The sequence below is a fragment of the Chiloscyllium plagiosum genome, unplaced genomic scaffold (genome assembly GCF_037043375.1).
Source record: "Chiloscyllium plagiosum isolate Xiang-an unplaced genomic scaffold, Cpla_swu_hap1 HiC_scaffold_33, whole genome shotgun sequence".
Lineage (NCBI taxonomy): Eukaryota > Metazoa > Chordata > Chondrichthyes > Orectolobiformes > Hemiscylliidae > Chiloscyllium > Chiloscyllium plagiosum.
This window is the reverse complement of record NW_028270171.1, coordinates 18,590,246-18,614,864: the sequence shown is the minus strand read 5'-3', so window position 1 is coordinate 18,614,864 and position 24,619 is coordinate 18,590,246. Positions and strand designations below refer to the sequence as shown.

The following is a 24,619-nucleotide window of genomic DNA, read 5'->3' as shown; positions in this document are numbered from 1 at the left end:
CAACACTTGATAAATTTGATTTCAACAGAAAGAAGTGTAGCTATGGGTAGTAATGTTGCTTAACTAGTATCTGGAGATCATGAGTTCACACCAGCTTATGAAATTTTCATAATCTCTGGACTAGTACCATGAAAGCTTTTAATTTATTGCAAATTTTCAACTTTTTCACAGGTGGTAATGGAGGCTTGAACTGGCTTGCATTGAAACTCCCCACATGAAATGCCCTAAATTTTAGAATAATAGAATCCCTACAATGTGGAAGCAGTCCATTCAGCCCATTAAGTCCACACTGACCCTCCGAAGAGCAGCTTCTCCACACCCACTCCCCTTGCCCTATTCCTGTAACCCTCATTTCCCACTTAGCCTGCACATCCCTGTACACTTCTTGAGCAATTTAACGAGACTAGTCTATCTAACTTACACATCTTTTGGACTATGGGAAGAAACCAGAGGAAAGCCACGCGCACACACACAATGTGTAAACTCTGCATAGATAGTCGCCTGGTAGAATCTAACCCGGGTTCCTGGTGCAGTGAAGTAGCACTGCTAGCCACTGAGCCACTGTACCAATAAGTCTCTATGACTTTTGAAGGAGATTAGCAAACTCCAATGTAACAAGTGTCTGAAGTTTAGAAGAATTTTCTAACTGACGTAGCTGTAGGAGTATCATAACCACAGGGTGCAGTATTCAAAGAATGCCCAACATTTGTAGGTGCTATGTGTTCTTGCTTTCTGATCAAGTGACAAAGTTGCTCCTTTAACAAGGTTATGCTGTCCTGGTTGTATTTGTCAGAGGTCATAAATGACAAACTCAAAGTCAAGGGTTGAAGGGTTTTAGGGCCAATTTGATAATAGCTTACAGATACTGCCTCAGGCAGAAGACTTTCAAGTGTTTTTAAAAAAAAACTCTCTCGCACAATGAAAAGGGAGTGGCCAGTTCTCCCAGCTCAGTTTTATTCTCGTTTGTTTTTTTTTAGCAGTCATGTCGAAAAGGTTGCTGGACCCAAAGAAGCAGGTCCAGGCTGATACTTACTTTCTTTCTGACTACTATCTTCTAAGACCCGGTGTTTGATTTTTCCTTTGGTACCAAGGGGTGTTTGTTTATGGGGATTGTTCTAAGTATTTGGAACAGTGTCTGGATGATCTGTTGGGCTTTCAGGTTAATTTATTTGGTGTTCTGTTTGTGGTGTTTGTTTTATTCAGTAATCTTGTAAATAAATTCTGTTTTTATTTAAAATTGAGGTTTGACCAGAACCATTTCTGCTGGAATATCCACTTTGCTAGTTGTTCTAAGCAGGTGTAAAGTTGGAGCCTGGGTTACTTTCTTGAAATGTTGAGGAGTTTGGCCTGGTCCAAAGCAAACCACAAGTTTACAAACTAATTGTACTGTATTAAAAACGGCAGTGTAAATAACTGCAGCTATTTGCACTCCTTAAAGCAAGCCAATAAATTTGTCCTTCCAGGCAAAGGAATTAAAACTTGTTTACCTGCTGTATTATTGCCTTTCTGTAACTTTTTTTCTCTATCTTTATATGATTAGAAGCCCAGGTGATCTTGCTGTGATTTTTGATCTGAGACCATTGTACATTAGAGTTTGATATTGAAACAAATGTAAATTAAACATAGCTAAAGCTGATTTAGCTTTTATTATAGATGTGTATTGAGCTAACCTAAAACTCTACAACACTTACTCATTTTGAAAATATAATTCTTGTGATTGCTAGCTAGACTAAAACTGCCGGTACTCGGCTCAAAATTACATTTTGTATTGGATTTTAAATTGGTAATTCTAAAACATGACTTCAAGAGATTATCTTGTCTCAAGAATTACTTAAAGGGTTGTATTGATTGCATTGCATATGCTCGGCGAAAGTGAGGACTGCAGATGCTGGAAACCAGAGTTTAGATTAGTGGTGCTGGAAAAGCACAGCAGGTCAGGTAGCATCAGAGGAACCGGAAAATCAACATTTCGGGCAAAAGCCCTTCATCCGGAATGGAGGCGGGGAGCCTCCAAGGTGGAGAGATAAATGGGGGGGGGGGGGCGCGCTAGGGAAGGTAGCAAAGGGTACAGTAGGTAAATGGGGGTGGGGATAGAAGTGATAGGTCAGAGGGGAGGGAGGAGCAGAAAAGTGGGAAGGGAGATTGGCAGGTAGGACAGGTCATGAGGACAGAGCTGAGCTGGAAGGTTGGAACTGGGGTAAGGTTGGGGGGAGGGGAAATAAGGAAACTGGTGAAGTCCACATTGATGCCCTGGGGTTGAAGTGTTCCAAGACGGAAGATGAGGCTTTCTTCCTCCAGGTGTCAGCTGGTGAGGGAGGAGCAGTGGAGGAGGCCCAGGACCTGCATGTCCTTGGCAGAGTGGGAGGGGGAATTGAAATGTTGGGCCACGGGGCGGTGTGGTTGATTGGTGCGGGTGTCCTGGAGATGTTTCCTGAAGTGCTCTGCGAGGAGGCGTTCAGTCTCCCCATTGGGAGCAACCGATACCATAAATGACATTGGATGTACAGGTAAAAATTTGGATGTGGAAGGCTCCTTTTGGGACCTTGGATGGAGGTGAGGGAGGAGGTGTGGGCGCAGATTTTGCAATTCCCGTGGTGGCAGGGGAAGGTGCCAGGACAGGAGGATGGGCTGTTGGGGAGCGTGGACCAGACCAGGTAGTCACTGAGGGAATGGTCTTTGCGGAAAGGGGTGCGGAGGGAAATATATCTCTAGTGGGGTCCGTTTGGAAGTGGAGGAAATGTTGGCAGATGATGTGGTTTATGCGAAGGTTGGTAAGATGGAAAGTGAGGATGGGGTTGGGGTTCTGTCCTTGTTACGGTTGGGGGGGTGGGGCTTGAGGGCGGAGGTGTGGGAATTGGATGAGCTACGTTGGAGGGTATCTTCAAACACTGGGTGGGGGAAGGGAAATTGCGGTCTCTAAAGAAGGAGGCCATTTGGTGTTCTGTGGTGGAACTGGTCCTCCTGGGATCAGATACGGCGGAGGAATATGCTGACTGTTTAGACTATATTGGGTAGCTTTGAATTTATTATTTGTTGCCAAAAGTAAATGATGTGCAATTATTTAATTGTCTTAACCTGTTGACTCTACTAAAATGAGTATTATTTCAGTTCTTTCCTTTTTAATTTTCTTGCCTTCAGGAATTCTGAGATGGATACCAGTGAAGACCTTCCAAAAAAAGTCTTCAAAGCCAGAAAAACGATGCGTGCAAGTGACCGACAACAGCTAGAAGCAATTTATAAAAGCAGGGAGGAACTTTTAAAAGCAAATGAAGAGACCAAAACTAAACTGTGTAATGGTAGACATGAAAATGGAGATTCCGACAACAAATCCTCATTAAATACTAATTGCATGGATGATACTGACATTGATGGTATTAATGATGTGAGGCTAGGCCCAGAGGAACTGCAAAGCCACCCCATTGATGAACTTAATATTGCACAAACACATGAACTAAACTGTGCTGAAAAATGTCTTGATGAAGATGGGGATATAAATTCACAAGATGAGAAAATGGACTTGATACCACTACTTGCTAAGGATGAACAGATTTCTACTGGGAGTACAGAAACCCATATTTTGGATGTTCAGAGCAAAGTAGATGATATTGTGGAACCAGAGTCTGTTGAGTTGAAGCAGGATTCTTTACTTGCAGATAAATCAGGTTCTGATTCTCACTGTCCTTCAGAGAAGGAAAGGCCAGCTTCTGTTAGTGACAGCAGGAGTCAGAAAATATCTGATGAAACTAGCCTTACATTACAGTTGTCGTCTTCCTCAGTTAGAGAAAAGGAAGACCATGAAAGTTCATTGGACATTAGTGAAGAGGCAATAACAAGTAGTATAGAATCTGTGCAAGAGAAAAATAATTGTGAAAGCTCTAAGCTTGAGTGTACAGAGATTGAAAGTGAGATTGCAACAAAAGACAAATTAAATGAGAACAAATTGGCTGAGAACAACCAACTGGAAATCGAAGAAATAATCCCTATTTTGGAGAAACTGGCCCCAGAGAAGGACGCTGACTTATCCAGTAATCAAGGAATTATTCCTGCAGTGGATTCCCCATCACCAAAGGACAGTTCATTGAAAGACTTGCAGGAAGAGCCGATGGACACATCTCCATGCAGTTCCCCAACAAAAGAGGAGTGCAATGGCAACTTGCCAGAGGAAGCATTCCTTGTCCTATCAGATGAGGATGAGCCAATAATTGAGAATAAAACAGAAAGTGAAGAGCTGGCACCAAAAAACGATGAACCAGGTATGGTTGCTTTTTGTATCAAAATGTCTTTTGCTGATTGTGTTTTGGATAGAAGTCTCTAAATTTTAAAGGTGCTATTGTTTGTTCTTTCACCACTTAGGCTTGCTTTTACTAGTTATGGCCTATGATCCTTTTTTAAAAAAAGTTCATTTTCAGAAAAGTTCTGAGGGGCTTTGACTCCATAATTTGACTACATTGGATGGCTAGAATGTTGACTTTTGTTTCCTTTACACTTAATGTAGAAGTACATTTTAAGCTCTGTCGGTGAGAATCTCATAACAGACACAGATGATTTGATCAAGTATCACTTGGTGTGTGTGATTTAGTATGAATGTTTGATGCATACAGCTTTCTCCAGAAGGGGACAAGGCTGTTGAATAACTATATTTTGCAACCACCCCACTGAAAATTGTACAAAACTAAAAGTTTGTTCTCCATTAGCAAACCATTATCAACACCATTCAAAGCAGCCATCTGCGTTCTGTCTAGGTATCAGTCTAGGTCAGTATCAACAGTAGACTGCTGGTAAAGCTGAAAAATGTGTTGCTGGAAAAGCGCAGCAGGTCAGGCAGCATCCAAGGAGCAGGAGAATCGATGTTTTGGGCATAAGCCCTTTTTCATGCCTTATGCCCGAAACATTGATTTTCCTGCTCCTTGGATGCTGCCTGACCTGCTGCGCTTTTCCAGCAACTCATTTTTCAGCTCTGATCTCCAGCATCTGCAGGTCCTCACTTTCTCCTAGTAGACTGCTGGTTCCTGTTGAAGGTATAGAGCCCCACTTTCTGCAGGATGAAGACCTTTTCATCTCTGAATTTGTGTTCTGATAAATTCTCATTTAAAAATGATTTTTACAGTAACAGCATCTGCCTCTGGCAAGTCCAGTATTTCTGAAGGAACAAACTACTGCAGATGCTGGAATCTGTACTGAAAATAACAAAAGCTGGAGATCACTGGATCAGGCAGTATCCATGGAGAGAGAGCAAGCTAATATTTTGAGTCTAGATGACTTCAGAGCTGAAGTGAAGCGTGGGGGGGAAAGCACTTAGTTTTGAAAGGGGAGGGGGTTGAGTTGGTGGAGGATGTTTGCGGTAGTGGGTCTAGGGTCCTGATGGAGAAACGTTGTTAGTTTACCTTAAGTAATCAGAATGTGAGAATGGCAGAGCAATGGTGTGCCTCCTACCAGACTTGAAAGGATACAAGTGGGATGGGCAGGAGAGGACATAAGTAAAAGAACGGAAAGAAATGGTTCACAGTTTGAAGGTGTTGAACTCCCCATACTAAGCCCAGAAGGCTGCAAAGTGCCTTGTCTGAAGATGAGATGTTCCTCTAGTTTGTGCTGTTTCACTGGAACGTTGCAGCATGTCAAGGATAGACATGTGAGCAGGATGCTGTTAAAATGACCAGCTATGGGAAAGTCAGGGTCCTGCTTGCACATCGACTGGAGGCATTTGGTAGTCCTTTGCATGCTGAAGTGTTCACATGTCTATCCTTAATATGCTGCAATGTTCCAATGAAACAGTGCAAACTGGAGGAACATCTCATCTTAAGACTAGGCACTCTGCAACCTTCTGGGCTTAGCATTGAATTCAACACCTTTTAAATTGTGAACTATTTCTTTTCTTTCCTTTTTAGCTTATCGTGTCCTCCCCTCCCCATCCCACTTATCTCCTTTCAGGTCTGGCAGGAGACAGTTGTTCTGCCATTCTCACCTTTTGATCCCTTAATGTAAACTACTAACATGTTTTCTCCTGGAAACAGGCCCTTTGACCCAAACTGGTCCATGCTGGCCATGGCGCCCACTCAGCAAGTTCCAATTGCCTGCATTTGGTCCATATCCTTCTAAACTCTTCCCATCCATGTATCTATCCAAATGTTGTTTTTAATGTTGCTATTGTACCTATTTCAACCACTGGAATGGACTGCCACAGACATATACACACCACTCTCTGAAGAAGTTGCCCCTCAGGTTCTCAAATCTTTCCCCTCTCACCTTAAACCTATGTCCTCTAGTTTTCAATTCCTCATCCCTGTTTTTTTTTTTAAAAAAAGACTGTATTCATCCTATCTATGCCCCTCATGATTTTCAGCACCTCAAATAAGGTCGTCCCTCGTTCTCCTACGTTCCAAGGAACAAAGTCCTATCCTGGCTAACCTCTCCCTATAATTCAGGCCTCCTAGTCATGGCAGCATCCTCAAATCATCTTTGCTCTTTTTTTTCCAGTTTAACTATGTCCTTCCTATAACCAAAACTGTTCACAGCACTCCAAGTGCATCCTCACCGACCACTTATACAACTGTAACATAATGTCCCAATTCCGTACTGTTGACTGATGAAGGCCAGCATGCTAAATGTCTTTTTTCACCATCCTGTCTACCTATAATGCTGTTTTCAAAGGACCATATGCTTGTTCTCCTGGTCTCTGTTCCACAACACTCCTCAGGACTTTATTGTGTAAGTCCAACTTTGGTTTGACTTTCCAAAGTACAACACCTAACACTTATGTTGAATTTCATTTGTCAATCCTCAGTGCACTTCCCCATTTGATCAAGAACGCTCTACTTTTTGATAACCTTCCTTGCTATCAGTAATATGTCCTAATTTTGTATCTTCTGCAAACTTACTAATCATGCCTTGTACATTTACATCCAGATCATTTCTGTAAATAACAAAGGTCCCACGACTAACCCCTGTGGCACACCACTAGTCACAGGTCTCCAATCCAAGAAACAACCTTCAATTACCATCCTCTGCTTTCTACCATCAAGCCAATTTTGAATCCAATTAACTAGCTCTGTCTGGATCCCATGCAACCTAACCTTCATGACTTGCCTGCCATGCAGGGCCTTGTCAAAGGCCTTACTAAAGTCCATATAGATAACATCCACTGAAATCCTCTCATCTATCCTCTTGGTTATCTCCTTTGAAAAACTCTAAAAGATTTGTAGACATGACTTCCTGCACACAAATCCATGCTGACTATCCCTAATCAGATCTTGAATATCCAAATGTTGGTTGATCCTGTCCATCAGTATTCTGTCCAAGAACTTGCCTCCCACTGATGTCAGGTTCACTGGCCTTAGTTCCCTGGCTTGCCTTTGCTACCTTTCTTAAACAATGGAACAACATTAGCCATCCTCCAGTCCTCCAGAACTTCACCAGTGGCTAAAGATGATGAGGCAAAAATCAATGCAATTTCTTCCCTAGCTTCCTTCAGCGTCCAAGGATGGATTTAATCAGGCCCAAGGGATTTATCCTCCTCAATGTGCTTTAAGGCTGCAGACACACTTTTCTGGTAATATTTATGCAGTCCGAAACATCCTTGCTTGTTTCACTTCTTTCCTTGGCACCCATGATTCTCTCCTCAGTAAACACTGAGGAAAAATTTCCATTAAAAGTCTCCCAAATCTCCCGTGGCTCCACACATAGATGACGATACTAATCTTTTAAGGGGACTATTCTCTCCCGAGCCACCCTTTTATTTTAGTATAGATATAGAACGTCAGGATTATCTTTAACTGTATCTGACCAATCCATCTCTTACACTCTTTGCTCTTCTGATTTCCCTGTTAAATGTGCTTTTACATTTATTTGATAGTAATCTAGGGATTCACTTGAGCCTGATAGCTTAAACCCAGTCTATGCCGCCGACCTTTTCCCCCCCAGAGCCTCAATATCCCTCATCAGCCAAGGATCCCTAAACCTGCTAGCTTTTCCCGTCACCCTAACAGGGCCATATTTTTAAAACCCTCTCATTTGCTAGTCATTCCTTTTCCTTCAAACAGACTTACCCAGTTGACCTCTGCTAGATCCTGCCTAATGGCCCTAAAATTGGCCCTGCTCCAGTTTAGCATCTTAACCTGTGGATCTGTCTTCTGTTTATTGGTAACTATCTTAAAACTAAAAGTTATAGTCACTGGATCCAAAACGCTGTCTGACTGGCCCATGACTTGCTTGACCTGACTTTCTAAAAGGAGGACTAGTGTTGCACCCTTCCAAATAGGGCCTTCTGTATGTTGATTTAGGAAACCTTCTTGGACACATTTGACAAATTCCACCCCATCTGGGCCTTTTACATTCTGGCCCAGTAAATACAGGGGAAATTAGACACATTGGTTGGAGATTTTATTGTGCAATCCCAACCAAGTGATCGTCCCCTCCTTGTTTGTAAGTTCTAACCATATAGCCTCATTTGATGATCCCTTAATATCCTCTCTAAGTACTGTTATGTCCTCCCTTTATAAAAAGGCAATTTCCCCTCCTCACTAATTTGTACTTGTGTATCCTGGAACATTTTAAGCTGCCAGTCCTGCCATTCTCTCAGTCAAGTTTCGGCTATTATGTCCAAGTCCCCAGAGCCAAACCGTGCCCTGAGCTCATCTGCCTTGCCAGTCAGGCCTTGTTCATTGAAATAAACTAGAAGTCTGTTCCCTCCTTTTCACTGACCCTGGCTATCCTGAATAGTAAACTTACTATCAATGACCGACTGACTGACCTACCTACCTGATTGACGTACTTTCCCCTTATTCCAACCCCCCATGCTGAGGCTCAACATTAACTTGCTCTCTCTCCATGGATGCTGCCTGACCTGCTGTGATCTCCAGTATTTCTGAACTGCTCTGTGTTCTCCGTTCTGAGTTTGAAATTGGTTGCCAGGCTAATCTCAAAGAATTGCAGATCAGGGGAGCTTTGGGCATTCCACATTTTTTCCTTTGGGCAAAATATTCCAGTTTAGTTTGATCATTGCATGATTGCAGAAATATTTATTTGATTCTGTTCACAACTTTATAGGCTGTATCCCAGTAAGTACTCTAACTCTTTGATCCCAGTAAGACTGCAGTTGGGTATTTCCAAGTTCTCATTAATTCTCCATATGGTAGAGTTAACAAAAATCAGTCTTACCTAAGAAATGGCAATGATTTAAATTCAATCTGTGAGAAAGTCAGAAACAAAAGTGCTGGAAAATCTCAGCAGGTCTGAGTTTTTGGATATTTCTTTTCCCTCCTGCAACAGTTTTATTATGCATCCTAACTAGCTACAATTATCATAAATAACCGCAGAGTTTCAAGATTAATGCAACTTGAAGTTTGCTCTTAATTTTAGATATAGAGGTGCAGGTCAGTCCCACAGGTGGTCTGGGTGTCTTGTGCTTGGCCAATAGTGTTCACGAGCAAATGTTGCAATAGTATAACTTAAGAGTGGAAAAACACGGTTTTATTGTGCATAACTTGTCCATTTATAATTCAAACATATAGAGAAATAGTTGTTGCAGCAAGGTCAGATACAATTCATTAAGTTGGTTTAAGTCATAAGCAGCAGGCAAGCATAAAGTAAATTCCACGAGGTTAAGTCCATTTTGCTCATCAAAAATAAATGAAGGAAGTAAACTGCACAATCTCCTGTTTTTGCAGGCAGGCTAGCTGACAAGTTTTTTGCATGGGACCTTTACACAATTTCTAATTTTAAGATCTGACCACCTGCATTTGTTGCTTCTAACTCCTAAGCCAAAGGCTGTGTATTTCACTCATTTGTTTTGAACTTTATTGTATCCTTGAGCATAGACTTTTTCTTTCATCCTGTATCTAGGAATTGTGGTGGCTGCAGTATTGACAATTGACAACCAGACCCTTTTTCTTGTTGACACTATATGCAGTGTCCATCTGTTTGTTGTCTGCAATAAGTTACTGAATTTCCCTGAACATCCAGCTTATGATCTCAGAGGAGGATCAGTCTGAAATAATGAATTGATATTCCCACTGCTGGCTTGTTTTGCACAAACAGATTTGCCAATGTCTGCAGCTTGCAGTTTTTCCTTATGCAGATTCAATTTGTTATAAACTTAAAAATGGAAGTGTGAAAATGCATAATTTAAATCTTAATTTTTTTTTAATGACAATTTTGGAATTGTAGGGGTAAAGGTAACTTTTAAGTGCCCTTCAATCATATGCAAAACAAATGTCATCACCGTTGTAGTTTCGAATACTCATTCCAACAGGTTTCTGACCTTTTAAGAGAGTTTGGCTTTACAACACAATATAGCACAGGAATAGGCCCTTTGCCCACCAAGCCTGATTCCTAATCCATATTTAGAGCTGCCACTTATTGCCCATTTTATAGTTCACATTGTTCACTTTATAGTTCACCTTTTAACCAGGAATATTTTTAAGTGGCTCCGACCAGCGCTATTGGCATTAGATGTGAGATAATTGCAATGGCTTAACTGACAGGTTTCTTAAGCTTCTAAGTAAACGTTTACTGACCAATATGATGACTCAATAGTTTTTTTTGTATATTCTGCCTTCTAGATACAGATCACATAAAGCAAGCTGCTGAAACAAGACAAAAGCAAGAACCAAGTAAGTACATTTTTCCTAGGAAAATGTTGCACAAAACATGTAGCATTTTTAATATCTTAATTGTACTCTCTTTCCATCTTTTTCTTTTCCACAAAATACTAAAACTATTCACTGCATCATCTTTGGTATAATAGAATGTGCTGCAGACTTCAAAGCAGTAGATCATTTCAAAGAGGAATAAATAGCATTCTTTCAAATAACTTCTCCTGCCACCCCCCATGTTGTTAAATAGCACTGTAATTACTCATCATTAATTGCACTCCTACATGTTTAATTTCAGCAAATTAAATCACAAACATGTGGGTGAGGTTATGGTCTTCAAATTTTACACACAATAGTCAGAAACATTTTTCCTTCACTCTCTAAAGAATTTTCCAAAAGGAAAGTGACAGTTTGGAAATCAGTTTTTATTGGCAATTGCAGACATTCAACAAAGAATGCAGACTGATCTATGGTGTATGCTAAAAATCATAGGCCAAATACCCATGATTTCAATTTGGTCAAGAGACAAGTGATGTTTCCCTCCAATAATACACATTTAAATTAATGCTTAATCCTAGTTTGCCATCAGACTAAGTCTGACTTTTTTGTTTCCCAGCAAATTGCTAGGACACTTTGTTACTGTTCTAATCAAAGCAGCCTATGCAATTCATAACCTGACCTTTAACAAGCAAAAAAGCCATTCTTGAGAATAAATCTTTGTGATGACAGCTGAATCTAACTCATTTGTGCAGCCAATTGTAAAGGATAGTTCTGAATAACTTGCTAATTGAATAGCAGTCCATAAGTACAAACTGAGCCCTCTGCATCTCTCAGCTCTCCAAATTGGATGCCAGAGTTGACTGCAAACAGCTTTTACTTCTGGCTAGTGATTTATTGTATCTGCAAAATCACTAATTACACATTCATCTATCCATGCCAAAAAATAAGTAATGACAACATCCACAAAAATCACGCATCCACTATTTTTATCCTACTTTTAAACAAGTTCTGCACTTGCGAATTTCATTCACAGGGGTTCTCGGGAATGGAACCCTCCGTGGATAAGGAGAAATGACTGCAAATAAATCACCAATAGCACCGTTGTTTAAAATGTGAGAAATATCTCAAGCAATGGTTGCATTTGATTTAAGTTTAAATATAAATAGTGCGAGGTACTCCTTCAGGTTAAAGACTTGAAGGAGCTATTGACCCCAATAGTAACAGCAAATTGAATTGACATACAAATGTTAGTCACAAATTCACATTCAATTGAGTATCAATTTTACAGTGCATAATCTGTGGTCCCAAGTGTCCCAATTCAAGTAGAAATGTTTTTTTTTTGTTCCTTGCAATCACATTTCCTTTGTAAGGAGTTGTCTACAGCTATTTAACATTTGAATAGAAAGTGCCCTTAAAAATCAAATCTAATAAAATCAATACATTTTGTTTTAAATCATCAAAAGAAAAGCATATACTCACATCTTTATTATTTTGGAAGTTTATGGTTGTGGAATTCTGATCACATGGTTCAATTATCTGAGAAGACGGCAGACGTGTGTGTGAAGACCGTGATCTTAGTAAATTTGCTCCATTTTAAGCACCAATTTGCAGTTATAAATAACTCAGTTGAGAAGCCTTCCTGAAAGATAAGGAGCAAGCACCCTCATCTTGTGACACTCTGGACTTGTATCACAATGTGTAGGAAGCGATTATTAGCTTGAAGCATAGTAAGAAACATGGTGACATCGAGCGAAGAAAGCATCCAGAAGCAGGATCTGAAGTTAAAACCAAGTGCAAGTAACAACTGAAAAGAGAAGACTTTTGAAAGCAGTACAGTACCTGGGAAAGCTTAAAAGATGTGGCCAAGTAAAAAATGGGAAGATTCCAAAGGCGGGTCAAGACCTCAGACTTCAATTATAGAGCCTCTGAAGGGTAGGGAATAAAGATTTTCTGAACACTTTGAAGACTAGTCAAGAATCGGCGATGCTGAGTAAAAGAATCTGAACATTTCAACAAAAAAACCAAAGTACTCATGCAGATCAGTTGGTGCAGTAGACCATAGGTATGGCAGCTCTGGTAGAGACTTTCCCATTATCTCACCTATTGGATGACCTACTGAGACCAAATGAAGGGTCTCTCAGAGGCAGTTTCAGCTTTGCAGAATGGTTTTAGGCCTACACATAAGGATCATTGCCATCAAGACATCTTCTTTCTTTGTTACAGCTGGTTAGTGTCTAGTAAGACAAAAGAAAGAAAACTCAATAGAGCATAATACATTCAAGCATTCAACATGTACTTAGTCCCAAAAGAAATTTGTGATAAAACCTGAGATTTAATGAGAAATTGCAGCCTTCTATGGAATTAATAAAACATTTTTAATGCTATGATACTGAGTTTTTGAAGGAGAAATTAATTTAAGGTCATGTAAGTAGTTTGTCTGAGGAATACAATTTATCAGACTTAACAGGCAGAAATTCAAGCCCAAAATCAGTTAGTACTGTGATGAAGCATCAGATTCTTCTGACATGGTCGAATGGGTAAAATCCAAGATGCCAAGATACCACCATTATGCCAAAAGCCACAAAGAGCATCAAAATCAACCATATGAAGTTGTTTAAGAAGGGTGGTAAGGACAAGCCAGGGAACTATAGACCAGTGAGCCTGACCTCGGTGGTGGGCAAGTTGTTGGAGGGAATCCTGAGGGACAGGATGTACATGTATTTGGAAAGGCAAGGATTGATTTGGGATAGTCAACATGGCTTTGTGCGTGGGAAATCATGTCTCACAAACTTGATTGAGTTTTTTGATGAAGTAAAGAAGATTGAGGGCAGAGCAGTAAATGTGATCTATATGGACTTCAGTAAGGTGTTTGACAAGGTTCTTCATGGGAGACTGATTAGCAAGGTTAGATCTCATGGGTTACAGGGAGGACTAGCCATTTGGATACAGAACTGGCTCAAAGGTAGAAGACAGAGGGTGGTGGTGGAGGGTTGTTTTTCAGACTGGAGGCCTGTGACCAGTGAAGTGCCACAAGGATTTGTGCTGGGCCCTCTACCTTTTGTCATTTACATAAATGATTTGGATGCGAGCATAAGAGGTACAGTTAGTAAGTTTGCAGATGACATCAAAATTGGAGGTGTAGTGGACAGCAAAGAGGGTTACCTCCGATTACAACAGGATCTTGACCAGATGGGCCAATGGGCTGAGAAGTGGCAGATGGAGTTTAATTCCGATAAATGCGAGGTGCAGCATTTTGGGAAAGCAAATCTTAGCAGGATTTATACACTTAATGGTAAGGTCCTAGGGAGTGTTGCTGAACAAAGTGACCTTGGCGTGCAGGTTCATAGCTCCTTGAAAGTGGAGTCGCAGGTAGATAGGATAGTGATGGAGGCGTTTGGTATGCTTTCCTTTATTGGTCAGAGTATTGAGTACAGGAGTTGGGAGGTCATGCTGCAGCTGTGCAGGACATTGGTTAGGCCACTGTTGGAATATTGCGTGCAATTGTGGTCTTCCTATCGGAAAGATGTTGTGAAACTTGAAAGGGTTCAGAAAAGATTTACAAGGATGTTTCCAGGGTTGGAGGATCTGAGCTACACGGAGAGTCTGAACAGGCTGGGGCTGTTTTCCCTGGAGCGTCGGAGGCTGAGGGGCGACCTTGTAGAGGTTTACAAAATTGAGGGGCATGGATAGGATAAATAGGCAAGGTATTTTCCCTGTGGTTGGGGAGTCCAGAACTAGAGGGCATAGGTTTAGGGTGAGGGGGGAAAGATATAAAAGAGACCCAAGGGGCAACTGTTTCACGCAGAGGGTGGTACGTGTATGGAATGAGCTGCCAGAGGATGTGGTGGAGGCTGGTACAATTGCACCACTCAAGAGGCATCTGGATGGGTATATGAATAGGAAGGGTTTGGAGGGATATGGGCCAGGTGCTGGCAGGTGGGAATAGATTGAGTTGGGATATCTGGTTGGTATGGACGGGTTGGACCAAAGGGTCTGTTTCCATGCTGTACATCTCTATGACTCTGTGACTCTAAACATAATCAGAAGAGAAACCTATCAATGTCCACAAAAGGCTAAGGTTAATGCCAGAACTGTGGCCAGCTGTGACCACTTTTTTTTTTCAAAATGGTAAGTTAACAGCACCTTCACTTCAAACCAGTTCTGAAGAAAGAAAATGGAAATCCATGCAACAAAAAGAATGGTCAGGAAGTTAAAGTTTATGGAACAAAAAGTGAAGGTAACATTCCTAAGGGAGGTCAGTCAAAATAAATTCAGCAAATATGCAAGAGTTTGAAACAGAATTTAAACTCTACAGGAATAGCTGTCACAATGCTAGCAGACAATTTGCTGTAGTTGAAGTCAGTGCATCATATCAGTCAACATTTGGGTCCAGCAGGCGCACATCTTCAGGTGCATGGAAAAATCATAAATTTGTTGATGGAGGATGAAGTGACAGCGAAACAGTATATATACTGAGGAATTGGGATATTTCATTGAGCAGAAATGCATGCATTCATCTATGTATCTTAGAGTGAATACAATGCTTTAGAATGAGAACAGGAGGGTGTTTTGGCAAAGATTTCTATAGTTATTCAAAGTTTAGGCAGTTCAAATAGGACTATAATATGCATCTGCAAGAAAATGCTAAACCCTCTGCTTGTAGACTCCCAAAAAAATTTCTCATTCCTTGTTGAGAAAAGTATATATGGTAGACACTTTGTTTAAAAAGTGGTGCATGACCACCTATGACAACCAACATGGTAGTATTTGCTATTATGGTGCAGAGAGGCTGTTCAGCCCATTGCGTCTGCACTGGCTCTGAGCATTATGATTGTGCCATTCTCATGCTTTTTTTTCCCCCCCATAATCCTGAATATTGTTTCTCTTTAGATAATTGTCAATATGCCATGTTGAATGCCTCAATTGAACCTGTTTCCTCCATGCTTCCAGGTAATGAATTCCAAACCCAAACTGTTTGTTTGTTTTGTTAGATTTTTCTTGCATTACATTTGCTTCGTATGAAAATTACCTTGTATTTGTGTTCTCTTGTTTTCAATCCTTTCATTACAACATTCAGGTGATTATTGCTTTAACCAATTAGAATTTAGGATTTCTCCTGCACCAGAGATTTTCTGAAAAGCAATGTTTCAAAATCTGGGATGTAAGAGGGAACAATTTGATATCTTTGTACATCGCAAAAAGTGGAAACATGCCTAACGGCTCAGACATTAAAAACAATGCAGAATTCAGGTCTGGTAGAAATTCTGGTTTGAACTAATCAGATATTTCTGTCATAACCTATGCTCCAGGCAAGGTGCAAGTAATGGCAGATACACATTCAAGAATGAGTGACTGGATCAAGCAGAAAAAAATCTGAGCTTTATAGACACCAAAAGAGTCTTATTCTATGGCCATAACCTACATGTTACCAATAACTAAGGCAGAATTCCATTCAGTCTATCCACAAAGGTGGCAGAAAGATAATGGAGAAGACTGAGTGCTGAAATAGCACCATGAGAAAAAACATGTCTCTCACAGCCAAGTACTGTTTTCATCAAGGTTTCTAGAATGCCCAAAGAAAAAACCATTAATGGATTTGTTTTTCAAATTTGAGGGAAGGTGTATTTCATCCTGGATTGTTCAATCACAACAAACTCTAGATCTGCACTGATCTTTGTGACAGGTTACGGGGGGGAGTTAGTATTGGGCAATGGGCCTCAACTCCTGAACAACGATTTTTATTTTAATTCATTCATACGATGTTGGCTTTGACTAAGCCTGCATTAATTGTCCACCCCTAGAAGGTAATTAAGAGTTAGTTGCATTGCTGTCAGACTGCAGTCTGCTGTAAGCAATAAATGTTGTCCCAGCCAGCAATACCGGTGTCACATGAATGAATTAAAAATAGTTACTCCCATCACAATGTTGGCTGAAAACATCCATCCAACCTGGGAAATGTTTCCATGCTTTTGAGGAAACTAAAATTAATAGAAAATTTAAAAGAATTCTACTCTAAAATTTGAACTTTTAGGTTTATTGGATAATATTCCGATCAGCGATCAACACTCCTCTGAAATTTGAGTAGATATACTTTGGCGCTTTGAGACATCAAGTTATTAGTAAATACAGATTTTTCAGTCTTTTCATCTTTCCATCTTGTGAATTTTGTGATGTTTTCTGTTCTTGAGGTGCATTGCTTATTTTTAAACTATTGTTATCTGCTGTAAATAAAACACCCCTTATTTCTCTGAACAAAAATGAAATATTAGAAGCTTGGCATTGGGAAGAAGCTTTCTGACCTCATTTTATTTTTCTTGACATTCCTTTTGACGTTGTTAGTTCTCTGATTTTTATAAAAAATCAAAGTAAATCAATCTGTTTGGATGTGTTGGGAGACATCACCACCACAAGTGAGATTTGAACCCATGGCCTTCTAGCACTACTGCTGTGTCGTAAGAGTTTTGTCTAAAAAGAAGTCAAATTTTAATATCTGCCTTGGTATTAGGACCCTGGGCCCCAGAGCATCACCTCGCTCTCTGCATTACCAATCCAGTGACCATCTCCTGTTCCTTCCCATTTTATAAATTGTAATTGGGTATTAATCTGGATCATTGAGTCCTAGATCAACTACGGAGACCTTTGTTGGTACCAATGGAAATTTTTATATACCCTGAACGTTACAAACTGGCTTCTTTTTGACAACTATGCTTTTAGCGCGTTTTGAGAAGATTTGTAGCTCAGGTTGAGGTTTTGGATGTAGGTTTGCTTGTTGAGCTGGAAGGTTCATTTCCAGACGTTTTTGTTACCCTACTAGGTAACCTCTTCAGTGGGCCTCAGGCGAAGCAATGCTGAAAATTCCTGCTTTCTATGTTTGGGTTTCTCTGGGTTGGTGAGGTCACTTCCTGTTTTTTTTCTCAGGGGGGTAATAAATGGTGTCTAACTCGATGTGTTTGTTGATAGAGTTCCAGTTGGAATGCCATGCTTCTAGTAATTCTCACGTGTGTCTTTGTTTGGTTTGTCCTAGGATGGATGTGTTGTCCCAGTCGAAGTCTTGTCCTTCCTCCTCCATATGTGAGGATATTAGTGAGAGAGGGTCATTTCTTTTTGTGGATAGCTGGTGTTCACGTATCCTGGTGGCTAGTTTTCTGCCTGTTTGTCTAATGTAGTGTTTGTTGCAGGTATTTTGTAAATTACATTAGTTTTGCTTGCTATCTGTATAGGGTCTTTCAAGTTCATTAGCTGCTATTTTAGTGTCTTGGGTTTGTGGGCTACCATGATGCCCAGGGGTCTGAGTAGTCTGGCAGTCATTTCCGCGATGTCTTTGATGTAGGGGAGAGTGGCTAAGGTTTCTGGACGTGTTTTGTCTGCTTGTTTGGGTTCTCAGCAACAAACCCAGCTCAGTGAGCAAACCTACATCCAAAACTATGCTTTTATTGGAATCCTAGGATGGGATGGTAGTGAAACTAAAGACATTACTGTTTCTCTCTTTAGAGCTCGTGTAAGGGAATTTAATAGCAATGCTGTTGAATGGAATGTTTTTCTTCTTTGCTCATAGATACAGCATTAAATACTTCCGGGACCAGTATAAGTACAGTAATAGGTAATAGTAATCAAACCAGGAGTTTGCCTTTGGTAGCTTCTGACCAAAAATCCCTTTTTTGTCCAGTTCAAAAGTTCCATTTGTTCTTCCAACCCCTCCTTAAATTACTTTATCTGGATTTGACGTTTGAATTATGACTGCCCAAACATACACCATTAGGAACTATGAACCTTTTTTTTAGTTTTCCCTCCATTTGCGCAGTGTAGATTTCAGGCAAGGTCTGCATAGTTCAAACTTTCTGAATCCCATAGTCGCTGATTTAATGTGCCACTTGAATGAAATTGCACATGGCAACTTATTTTTCCCATTGCAGGCACTCATATTTTTTTTAAAAAAGTAAATGTACGTAGAAATTAATGAAATGAATAAAGCTGACTTGGTAGGCAGAAAGACGCAAGGCTTAAGTGAGTGCTTGCAAGTATAATATCTTTTTAAAGTTATGAAGATATTCCAGTCGACTGCTGATTGACCACCAACATAACCTGACAACAGTATCATCCCAAACATCCAAAACTAGAAGCATTCATCATGTACATTTAGTACACAGTTCTAGTGTTCACGGACCCAGGAAAGTGAAATATTGTGAATTACACTCCTCTCAGTACATAGGCATCTGATCAGTGAATGTGAGAAATACTAAAATCATATTTTACTATTGTCTAAATTTTGTACAATGATATAAACTTGATTTAAATGTTATCACTTAAGATTTAAAAACATAACTGGAATAATTTTTGTCTATCTTTTTACAGATGAAGTAGTTCCACGAAAAAGATCGAAGTCTGAAGATATGGAAAGCAGTATATCCAAGCGGTGTCGGTTTTCTGGAGATGAATATGAAGCTGCCTTAAAAGTGAAGATCACTGCAAGAGGGGAGATCCGGAATACGCTGGAAAAAGTATGTGACCTGGACTGTTGAGCTGCTTCGTTCTGAGGATATACCAGTTCGTTATTTTCTGATATCATTTGGGAGATCATTAATTTATCACACTTTAATTATTGGGAAGGTGAAGATGCTATTTGGTATAATTACCAAACTCTTTTCCAATACTTCATAAATGACTCTGACTCACCTGGCATAAATCAACCTCTTTGAAACCTTGCTGTCCAATATACCCACAAGATAAGATTCCAACCACATTTGCACTAGCACAAAATCTGCTGATTTCTACTTTAGAATTTGCCCCTCCTGAATTTTTTCAATGCTATATTCCTCATCATTCGTGCTTTTTGTTTCCTCTAGTCTTGACTATTCCAGTTAATTCCTGACTGACAGTACACACAAGCATGAGGTTATTCCAAAGAACTGTTAGTAATTTGCACCTGTTCCTGCCCCATATCACCCATGTGCTTGCTTACCAAACAATGCATTGATTTTCAAATTTTTATTCCTCTATGGCATTGTCTGTAACTTTAACTCCTTGAATATCTTCACTCATAGTATTTCGACTTCATGTCGACCACAATTTTAATTGCTCCGTAATGGTGGCCACCTCTTTTAGGTCCATAGGCCCTGGAATTCTTTCCCCAAATTTCTGCTGCCTACCTAGCTTTTCTACTTGAGGACACTCCTCCTAAAACCTAGCTCTCTGACCAACCTTTTAGTTATCTGGCCTAATGTGGCTTAGTGTCCTGTCATAATATATGTTCCTGTGAAGTGTGTTGAGGTTTTATTACGTTAAAGATGCTACATAAATACAATTTGTGTAATCTAAATATTCACTGTCTACTAACTTGCATTTGGGTGAAGAAATTGTTGGAAGGGGAGCAAAACAATATTAATCCTTTTGAAACAGATCAATGGATGAAAGATAAATGTTTATAGTAGGTGACACGAGTTTTCGTTTGTAGATTGTTCAGCAGATCATTGAAGAACGCATCAGTGCCATGCAGAGTGGTGTTTTTGACAAGAAGCTGGCAGAGCTGAAGAACAGAGTAGAAAAAATTGAATGCAACACAAGGCATGAATCTTTAATCAGTGGCTTACAGGCAAGTACTAAAATCTGCAACTTCCTGCCATGTTCAGAGTGGAAATAATTTGGAAATCTTGAGCTAACACTAAATATTACTGCCCACTTCATATGCCCTTGCGCCATGAACAACCAGAGCATAGTAATCTTGCATTAGTAATCAAATTTGTGTATAGTCCAGTTTCCCAGCTTAAAGTGCATTAACAGTTTTTTTGACTCCATGCACAGTAAGACACTATTCCAGTGTCCTGGCTAGCAACCATGTACCTCCTGAAATCTGGTATGTTTGGTGTCAGTTCCTGAAGGAACAAAACTTGACTGAAGATGCAAGTGCAGAAGATTTGTACCTCCGAAGGCTTATCACTCTTGAAGGACGTAGTTTTGCAGCTGTGGTTGAAAGGCAGGTAGCAAAAACAAGTCCCGCTAGCTCCCTATCTCTTTACCTTAACTTGAATTGGGAACAGCTTATTTGCAATTCAGGTTTGTTGCTGTAACTTGTAGCTATGCAGTGCGTTTTTTTGTTTAAGCAAAACTTGTTCTTTCTTTCTTAATCTTGCAATGAATTATAATGTTAGAAAAATTCTGAAAGGTATAATTTTAAAATGCCTGAAACTATCAATCAGAAAATACCGATTTAGGATTTATGCTTTGACCTTTTGATTTGTTGTGACAATCCCAGAATTGGGTATGCTCAGCAACTGCTTCCCAAGTCATTTACTATGAGAGAAGAAAGTATGAGCTGCAAACACTTCCCTATTTTGAAAGTGCAGAAATCTTAACAGGAGTTAACTTTTTACTGCATGTCTGCTGCTTTTTGAGTGTGCTCTGACTCTGATGTACAAACCTTTGAACCATTGCACCAGATAGGTACAATATGATTTGGTGAATGTGAAATTGAATCTGACCAGCAAGTAGAAATGAAAATCATCAATTGTTCACTTGTGTAAAAAAACACACTTCATACCTGACAGGTACCAGTAGCTTCCAATATAGCAAACAAATTGAGTTATATAAAACATTCCAGTGACTTTCCACTTGCGTTCTCAACAGCTATAAAGGATTCTAATACAATAAATCATCTTTTGCATTTCTTATTTAGTGTTGTGAATAATAGCATGTGTTTTAGGAATTCACTGAAAAATTACTGTGATAATCTCTGCACAAAGCAACTCATCATTTGACTTTCACTGAACAATGCCATACGCATATGGTATTTGAAATCGTGAATTGGAAATTATTTAAATTCTCAACAGCATAAATATGGGAATATCCCAGTCCTGTGTTGCACTCTACATGATTTAATGATGTCTAGCATTATGACCAGTAAGATCAATAAAAGGGTACCAAACATCAAACCCAACAAGTCTTGCCACTTAATGTACATCAGTGATTTCTAAACTTTGTTTCCTTATTCAAATATACCAGCTTTGTGTTCGTCTCTATTGACAGTTAAATTTTTAATTGCCTCCTCTAATGACTACATAGTTTGTAAATCATTATACTTTCATATTACAAGTGGACTCATCTAAAATTATTTTACTTACCGTTTAATGTGATGAATGATTTTTTTGTAGAAGCAGCAACACTTTGGAAGTTGGGAGAAATGTCTGAATTTCAACTGCAAACTGTGTTTTCAACACACGCACACTCTCTCACTAACACTTCCGTTATAGGTAATGTGAAAATTGTGGTAAACAGACCCATAACTCTTCTGGCCAGCCCCATTTCCAAGACTTGTAGTTTTCATTTTAAATGCAATCCAATTGATAACTGTTACATCCAGAATAATACTCGACAGTTGGCCAATGCATGGAATCACTGGGGTAAGATTATTTTGTGTAAAAGATTTCTTGTAAAATTATTGTGCTCTTGCACTTTTCTGCAGGCAAAGCTCATGCAGATAGAGAAAAGACTAGGATCAGCAAATCAAGCTCGCAATGATTCTTCCCCAAATAAAACACAAGAGGTAGGTATCAAATGGAACTAAATTGTTTATAAAGAATGTGCTTTAACCTTGTCACAGTGACCAAGTAATATGTCAGTGGTGACTCCATGCCCTTCTGGATCCATTTAGGGTTTACTTCAAGGTTGCTGCAACTCCTGAAAGTATTCCTTATCTTATGTATTTTATCTTTCTAATTTGAGTATCAAGATCTTGGAGTTACTTCATGCAAATCTGTTATTAAAATAGTGTTACCTCAAGTACTTATTTTTTTGCATCCATGTTCTGTCAGCTAAACTCTGGGACTTGTTGCATTGTAATCATAATTTCTGTATGAATACAAATTAACTTTAATCGCCGCGAACTCAGACAGATACTATCTTGGCAATTTCAAAGTTAAACTTCAGTGAGTGCAGAAATTGAGGTGCAAGGGATAAAGCTTCAGAACGAAGACACAAAACAGACTCCACTGAGGCCAGTATCCCAATACCAAATCACCCTTTATTTAAACATGGAGAGTCCTTGACACTGATCCAGCTTCTTCAGAGCCAGCTCTGGGTGAACAGAACCCCTGACACTCTTATTTATCTGTCAGCCAGCACTCCCTGATTGTAGCTGTTAGTCTGGTCCAATCAGGGAATTCCTATTCTATGATGTCCACCTGGTTGACCTTGTTACAATCACTATAGCAGGAGCATTTCACAGAATGAGAAGAGAGTGCTGCTGGATTGGCATGGAGATGCAGCAAGAGCAGCTAATTGTGACTCTTCATTCTTAGACCAAGCCGGTAGATTCCGATTGATCAGCACTTTTCCACAAATGTAGCAAAGTTTGGCTGTTTACATGACTAATTTGAAAAACTAGAATTTAAGATCACTTAGCTGGGCCATTTGCGCATGTTAGGAGTTAAAATTGTGAAATACTCAAGACCCTATTTTAAGTGGGTAATACATACAATGCATTTTACAAATCAAAGCTGTTAAGGTCCAAGTTCCACCAACATGTATGTCCACCATTCAGTAATCTCCGTCACCAGTGTGGAGTCTGGAAAGTCTTTGTTATACCAGCACATATAAGCAGGCATTCAGTAGATGTGTGAGCTCAGTTGCAACATAGCTGCATAGAGAGCTGTTATTGAGTTTCCAGTTATGGTCATTTGCCAATACTTCCCGATATCTACAGTGATATAACTTTTTTCACTACAGGTGATGTGGCAGCTTACAAATATTCTTTGTCTCTTTGGCAGATGCTGGAATCAGGGGTGCACTTCAAGTGATCTGCAAAATATTAATGAGATACTTTGAGGGCATAAATATCACTTGAAATGATTTAAGGCTTGTTATAGCACATTGTTTTAATACAAATTAAGTCTGACTTAGCTATTTCCCATTTTCTATGCAATTTAGTTTTTATCTTGACTATCAGGAGTAGGAAATAAATATGTTGATATGTGTTGGTGGTGTTGCATAGAGATTCGTTGCTTGAGTTTATTCACTAACCTATATTTGGACAAAAACAAAGTTTTTGTCATTAAATATGTCATTGATAAGCTTATTTAAACAAACATGTTCAACTTTCTGCTCTTGGCTGGGAGAGGAACAAAAGATAGAAGCGAAGCATTGGGTTTTTACTCACATGACCATGATATTCCTGATTTTAAAGTTTATTAAACTTTTCTATAGAACTTTGCAAGGAAATAGAAGCAAGTAAAAATCTGATCTTTTTAGAATCTTTGTCACCATTTACTGCAAAATTACTGTTAAGGTTTTCCTCTTTTTTTTTTTTCTGTTTTGTGACTGCACGAACTTTTGTCAACACTGGAAATGTGGATGCCTATACATTATTTTTACCATTTGGTTCTTGTGCATAATGGTTCGATAAAAGATGCATTGATGTTTATCAAATCTCTTGGCCAGAAGAGGTTAATTAACAGTAATGCACAAGAAAGATTAAGTGGAATTGTATTTTTTTTTCTCACCTGGTATACTTAAAGCTGCTTTAAGAGCTATAAGACCATAAAAAGAAAAAACAGGAATAGGCCATTTGACCCCTCGAGCTTGGTCTTCCATTCATTGGGATCATGGCTAATCTGACATTCCTCAAATCCAGTTTCCTGTGCTTTCCCCATAACCCTTGATTTCCCCTACTAATGAAGAATCTACTAATGAAGGGCCTAGTTTTCACACCAGCATTTCAATACAAATGATCAACAGTGGTGTCCTTTATAACGTAAATCATGGTTTTCCACTAAATTTGAAGATAGTAAATACTTCTGAGATGCTGAAGACCATGAAATACTATCAGGGTCCTGAACTTTTATTGCAGCTTGTAAGATGATTCTATTCAATGTCCTCAGTATGCATTGATCAGTTGCTTGTTTTACAAGTTCACTTTTTGTTTGCACTTCATTTCTGTAGCTGAGGCTTTCTCTTTCACTCAAAATTTCCAGTCCCAAATGTTTTTTGTTCTATTCATGTGAGTTGGGGATGGGTTAGTGTGTGTGACAGTGTTATAAAAT

The 24,619-nt window shown here is 39.4% G+C and overlaps 1 protein-coding gene across 26 annotated transcripts in view; it reads left to right on the top strand.

Annotated features, from left to right (window-relative positions):
• The window catches only part of LOC122542270 (activating transcription factor 7-interacting protein 1-like), a 191,431-nt gene that overhangs the window by 87,695 nt on the left and 79,117 nt on the right, over positions 1-24,619 (top strand). For 24 of the 26 annotated variants that reach the window (XM_043679842.2, XM_043679841.2, XM_043679843.2 and 21 more), the window contains 6 exons: positions 3,139-4,253; positions 10,557-10,607; positions 15,480-15,539; positions 18,942-19,087; positions 20,041-20,178; positions 22,045-22,125. In XM_043679842.2, the coding sequence (XP_043535777.1) occupies positions 3,139-4,253; positions 10,557-10,607; positions 15,480-15,539; positions 18,942-19,087; positions 20,041-20,178; positions 22,045-22,125 (1,591 nt within the window). The remainder of the gene's footprint in view (positions 1-3,138; positions 4,254-10,556; positions 10,608-15,479; positions 15,540-18,941; positions 19,088-20,040; positions 20,179-22,044; positions 22,126-24,619) is intronic. The other 2 variants (XM_087978327.1, XM_087978314.1) reach the window with 1 other exon arrangement.